The 6,157-nt window shown below is 36.6% G+C and overlaps 1 protein-coding gene across 2 annotated transcripts; it reads left to right on the top strand.

Moving 5' to 3' along the window:
• Positions 1-322: 322 nt before the first annotated feature.
• LOC132063996 (putative F-box protein At1g49610) lies at positions 323-6,067 on the top strand. 2 transcript variants are annotated; one of them, XM_059456830.1, is made up of 4 exons: positions 323-419; positions 1,302-2,280; positions 4,443-4,661; positions 5,608-6,067. In XM_059456830.1, the coding sequence occupies exons 2-4, from the start codon at positions 1,420-1,422 to the stop codon at positions 5,908-5,910; spliced, it is 1,383 nt and encodes a 460-aa protein (XP_059312813.1). In that variant the 5' UTR covers positions 323-419; positions 1,302-1,419; the 3' UTR covers positions 5,911-6,067. The 2 variants fall into 2 exon arrangements, with proteins under 2 accessions (XP_059312813.1, XP_059312814.1); XM_059456831.1 differs by lacking the exon at positions 323-419 and having other exon boundaries at positions 976-2,280; positions 5,551-5,687.
• The last annotated feature ends 90 nt before the right edge of the window (positions 6,068-6,157 follow it).

Below are 6,157 nucleotides of genomic sequence, written 5' to 3'. Positions count from 1 at the left end.
TAACCGTGCCGTTACAGTTAAGTCCTTTAACGCAGTATTTTACTGAGTTAAAGGCACTTTTGTGCCATTTTTTTCTGAGGTATTTTGGTTCAATTCTTTTTTATTGAGTCATTTTGGTTCCGGACTCGAATAAGTTGGCCAATTTGACAATTTAACCAAGACTATACCAAACCCACCAACTAATTTTTTTATTAAATAAAGAAATAGAAGGATCTATTTTCCACGCTGGCCATTAAGTAAAGAAGAAGAAGAGAAAAAAAAAATATTTTGGCCTTTTGGGTACCACTAGTTTGCTCCACTCTACTGACAGCTTCAAGTAAATTATTCTTCTGCTTTTCCTTTAATAACTGCAGTAGCTATGGCGTTTCTGATTTGATTTTCATATGCTTTTTTCAAGAATCCCAAGTCATAAGAAAAAGGTCTACTTGCTGACATTGATCCTTTCATCTTGACTTTTGGGGTTGTTGATTCTTGAATATTACTAATTTGTACTGTACTTGATATACTTGAGATTTTTTGTATTAAGAATGTGTTCATATAGCTTGAAATTTGTTTGATTTAGCTGAATATGATGTGATTTATCTCTTACTAGTCTGCTGTAATGACCATCTATTTTCTTTCTTTTATTGTTTGTTGATAAAGATCAAAACTTTGGGGGTTGCAGATTCTTGACCGTTGCTAATTTGTACTGTAATTGATATAATCGTGTTTTGATGTTTTAAGAATGTGTTTATACTTCATAGCTTGATTTTAGCTGAATGTGATGGGATTTATCTCCTATTAGTCTTCTGTAATCACCATCTATTCTTCTTCTTCTTTTTGTTTGTTGATAAAGATTAAAACTTTTGGGGTTGCAGATTCTTGAGTGTTAAGTTATCTTTCATCCAGGTTAAAAGAGTGTTCCACTTGTCATTTGCATCTTTCACTAGGCAAAAGTAAGTAATTTGACAAAACTACCCCTAATTAAATAGGACATTGGGATTTGGTCACTTAACACTTAATAAGGAAAAATCTGAAAAAATAAGGTTAATTCTTTTTTGATTTGGTAAGTGGACACTCTTTTGAACCAAAAAATAAAGGCTAAGTGGACACTCTTTTTGAACTGAAGGGAGTACTGTAGTTGATATAATCGTGTTGGTGTTTTAAGAATGTGTTCATAGCTTGACATTGTTTGATTTTAGCTTAATATGATGTGATTTGTCTCTTGTTAGTCTGCTGTAATCACTGTTTATTTTTCTTTGTTTGTTGGTAAAGATTAAAACTTTCTCCTTTTATCATTTCTGGACAATCTAATCCTTCAGTGGAATAAACTCGCCTGTTGACCATATTCCTGAAGCAATCAAGATAACTACATGGAGTGAAGAGGATTTTGCAATAATAAATTAGTGATCTTGTCCTCAAAGTTCATTGTTTTCCCTTATGGATCGACTTAGTGAGCTGCCTGAATGGATACTGCTTCACATCCTTTCATTCCTGACCATGAAAGATGTTGTCAGAACAGCCATTCTCTCCAAACGCTGGCGGCACCTGTGGACTATTATCCAGGAGCTTGATTTTAGTCTTGACGGTTCCTATCAGAATTTTGTGTACTTCGTGAATCGGACCTTACTTTCTCGTGGCACTTCTAAGATCAGAAGACTTAGAATTCGTCTCTTTTTGGATGCTAGCTCTCATAAAGACTATGATGGATGGATTATGTATGCTGCTAAGAATAATGTCGAAGAGCTCTTTCTAGATTTTGATTCAGGCGGTTGCACATGGTCGCCACGTGAGTGTGTGTATTGCAATTCGTCGCTCAAGACATTGAGGATGCATAGCTGCTGGTTTATACGTGATAAGCAGATAAGCTGGAACTTGTTGACACAGTTAACCCTCCGGGTCTCGGTGTTGTGTGATGAAACCATTGCTAAGATTATGGCGGGTGCTCCAAAACTGGAATTCTTTGAGTTGTATGCGTGCTGTAGCTATGATGATCTGAATTTTGATTCTCCTTCTTTAAGAGTGCTGGATGTACATGAGGCTGAACCAGATGAGTATGAACTTGGTCCCGTCATGACAATTTCAGCCCCCAATGTGCAGTCTCTGCACCTGTCAGGAGCTTTTTATAAAAAGTGCGTTTTGATGAATGTGCCATCCGTTGTTCATGCCACCCTCAATTTCCGTCCATTAACTTATTCCGATACACAAAAGAACTTGAAATGGCAGCAGGAAAACCTAATGGAGTTAGTTAGGAGCCTTAAACATGTTGAGAGCTTAACTTTGGGCACTTGGTGCGTTGAGGTTAGTTTTCTGAACAAGTCATTTGTATCTAGTGTTTCTTTGAGAGTTGTTTTTCTTTTTTTCTTTGTGAGGTATAAATTGGGTATCTTTTGATCAATATACATATTGGGTGTCTTAACCTTTGGAGCAGGGTGAAGTAATTAATTAATGTAGCTGCTTTTAGTTCTCGGATTGATATTTTTCTTTCTAGGCATGATTATTTATACATCAAACACATTGGTAAAAACTTGGTACTCAACCAAACACATGAGAGAGATCTTACATAGGATCATCCAATTGTTGAGCATTAGGTTACTTTCCAAAATCTAATCACTTCAAGAGATGGTGTTATTCTAATTTTTCTATGGAACAAAACAGTATTCATTCCAAAGCTGCCGGGGCTTTCATCTAGTGGTAAGAGTGCAAACATGTTGTATGGGTCAGGCGCATGTCAATGCCATAGACCAAAGCCTCGTATTTAAGTGGAAAAGAGTAGAAGGCGGCCCATTATCCACCGAGTTTCTGATTCCATTCACCATTGGCCTTGGAAATCTTGGGCTTTTAAGAGGTGTGAATGAGAAATGGATGAAAATGAAAATTTGAACAAAGTTGTTCTGGCAAAGGAACTTTGTCCCTTGTCACTTCAAGAATTTTCAACAATGAAACTGGAAAAAGCTAAGTCAAGAAAGTTTCTTGACAAACTCACCAGCCACCAGAGAGGCAGAATATTTTTCTTCCAGGGACAGCTCGATCCACACTGGTTTTCTTGCCAAAAGCTTTTTACTTCCTACCATGGAAGAGCCACTTTATCTTATGTTTATATAATTTGTGGCAACTATGTGCAATATGTGACAGAGTTCGTCATTTAATGTTTCTTCTTCTACAAAATTAATTATCATTCTCAATGAATAAAGGTTCTGTTCAACTCGAACATGAAGAAGAGGCTGCAAAAAATAGAATGTACCATGAAGATAAGGAAGCTGTTTCAGTTGGCTGCTTATCCCAACATGTTTCAGTTATCAAGGGAACCAAACTCTACAGTTCAACAACACAGAGAAAGGAATTCATGGAACATCATCCTTAGAAGGAACATACAAGATTGGGAAATGGAGGAGTAAGCTTACTAGCAGCACTTCATAGTGTTGCAATAAATAGTGAAACACCAGACCAACTCAATTGGGGAGAAACAAGGAACGGAAAGTTCTCAGTTAAAGCAGCATACAAACTTCTAGGCCCACAGAATGAAATTACAGCTCATTGGCCTTGGAAGCTTACATGGAAGATCAAACTGTTTCAGCTGCTTTAGCTGGACTGCACTTCATGAAGCTTGCTTGACTCAAGACAATCTAGCTAGAAGGACGTTTCAGATGGCTAACAGATGTTATATGTGCATGAAGGAAGCAGAAACTCACAACCACTTATTTCTACAGTGTCCAATAGCTGCAAATTTATGGAATATGTTTTTAGTACTTTTTGGACTCAAATGGGTCATGCCTCAGAGTATCAGGGATGTTTTTGTAAGCTGGAGTTGCTGGAGAGTTGATAGTGCCATCAAGAGAATCTGGAAGATGATACCTGCAGCCATCTGTTGGAGTATCTGGAATGAAAGGAATAGAAGATGCTGATGGGATATCAACTACCTACCAATCTTTAAAAGCTAAATGCCTCATGTTTTTGTATAGCTGGGTTTATTTATCTCCATTAGATTCCCCTGTTAAACTTTGTTAGCTCCCTGTCCCTTAACTAGCTATATAACGGAGAGCTGGCCCTTTTGCTATTCTACTTTTGTAACTACTATGCATCTGCTTGATGCCTGCAATGAAATCATTTATCTCATCAAAAAAAAAAAAGATAAGGAAGCTGAATGACTGATAAAATTTGAAGAAGTAAATCAATCTTAATGCTCATAAATTGTTTGATTGCTCCTGTGATCTGTATATACGGAATGCAGCGATGCACATTGTTTGGTATAGATCCTATCGGAAGCAAGCCAGAAGTTTATCATGTTTACTGATGTTCTAGTATACGGCTAGGTTTAAAAATTAATTACTTGGCTGTGTGTTTATATTTTGACTGCACATTATACACTTTCTTTGTCATGAAATTCAAATCAGACTTGCTTCTCCTACTGTACTGAAATATCTACCTTTTTTCGTCTGGATCTGTGATTTTGATTGTACAAGGTTCTAGCACTAAGGGAGAAGAGACGGATTCCATCTCAGATTTCAACTCACAAATGTGTCACATTAAGTATACCTATGAAGGAAGACCATCTTTTGGGGATAGTTAACCTGCTAAAAGGTTCACCAGGCCTACAGATGCTAATAATAGACATGGGATCTAACCTTAGCCTGCTAAAAGCTTCATCAGACCTACAGAGGCTAATGCTATTATGGGAAGAGGTACACATTTCCTAAACTTTTCGTGTTCTCTATTTCTTATCTGACATATTCTGCCCAGAGTATTTGTTAGAAATTTGGGGAGAAGAGCACTCTCTGTCAATCTAATTCCCTTGACTAAGAAAATAATTCTAACATGCTCATAGTTTAATTCTATATTTCCCTTTTCTCTCAAATACATGAACAAATCAATTTATGCATTCTTACATTAATCTTCTAATACACGAACTAAGAAAATTCATTTGCTTGGGATGAGTTCAGTTTATTTATCGAACGCCGGTTTTGAACTAGGCTCTTGCTACCACTATGTTATAAATGGAAGAAGAGAACAACACAAATTTCAAGCGATACTTACTTTTTGCAAGGCTTAAAAAGGATCAAAGAGGAAGATAACCACAAAGCGCACTTAATAACATTTTCAACAGCTCCAATCTTACAAAAGGACACAGTACTAGACTCCCATATGTATGTATAGCTACTACGTCAGTCCGTGAACTCCTACTTACATGAACCATCTATAACAACTCGAGAACACACTTTGATTATAATTTTCACAACACACACATTCAACTTAACACATAGGACAACTCAAATAGAAATGAACTTGGACGCTTAATCATGTCTAACATTTTGTTTACAGTTTCCAACAGTGTCTTTGTGAAGAAAAATGATACTAGTTTATAACTTTATGGAAATTTAGATTCAGGTGACAAAATAAACACTGCACTCATTACATTTTCTTGAGTTGAAATTCGATTTACCCCAAAACATAACCATTTTCCTCTTCTTGTCAGAGAAGTAATCCATGCTTTCATTAACATAAAATGAGATTAATTATACATCCATTGATCTGATCCTCTTACTGACTTCTGGAGATCATTTGTATTATCAGTTTCTGGTTCTATCTACATGTAAGTAAACTTTATCTTGGAAATGTTTTTCTATCTAGCCAATCGGCACGGAAGACTTGAGCAATTCTAATGGCGCAAACTACTTAGTATCACAAGCAAAGCACATCAAATGTTTACTGAATCATTTGAAGACAGTCAAGATTACCCAATTTGTGGCACAACACTCCGTGTTTCCATTTCTGGAGTTCATTTTGAAGAACGGGAGGGTACTAGAGAATCTCGTAATCATAGCTAAAAGGGGGGTAGATGCAAATTCACCAGAGTCCTTGCTAAAAGTAGCTCAGAGGTTACTAAGTCTGCCTAGGGCTTCTTCCCAGGCAGTCGTTACGCTCCTCAACTGACAACGTTAAGTCATTTAGTACTCTGATTGAATTATATACATCGGCTGTATGGATTGCGTTTTATTTCTGCAAGGTCAGACATATTGAATGGTTCAAACATGCTATTGTAAGATGAACTTTTGCAACTTCGTGAAGGTAAATGTTGCTTTTGTTGAAATATTGCTAAGATGCTTCTCGTCTTCTTGTGATTATATATTATGTTGCCTCAAGTAAATATTTACGGCAAAACACATAGATAGACACTTGC

Source organism: Lycium ferocissimum, chromosome 7 (genome assembly GCF_029784015.1).
Source record: "Lycium ferocissimum isolate CSIRO_LF1 chromosome 7, AGI_CSIRO_Lferr_CH_V1, whole genome shotgun sequence".
In the NCBI taxonomy this organism is placed as follows: Eukaryota; Viridiplantae; Streptophyta; class Magnoliopsida; order Solanales; family Solanaceae; genus Lycium; species Lycium ferocissimum.
Note: the sequence above shows the minus strand (reverse complement) of the source record. Positions and strands in the feature narration are given on the sequence as shown.

Coding starts and splice junctions, on each gene's coding strand:
- LOC132063996 (XM_059456830.1), top strand. CDS start 1,420: ATGGATCGACTTAGTGAGCTGCCTGAATGGATACTGCTTCACATCCTT. Junction 2,281..4,442: donor TGGGCACTTGGTGCGTTGAG/GTTAGTTTTCTG, acceptor TGATTGTACAAG/GTTCTAGCACTAAGGGAGAA. Junction 4,662..5,607: donor TAATGCTATTATGGGAAGAG/GTACACATTTCC, acceptor TTTTCTATCTAG/CCAATCGGCACGGAAGACTT.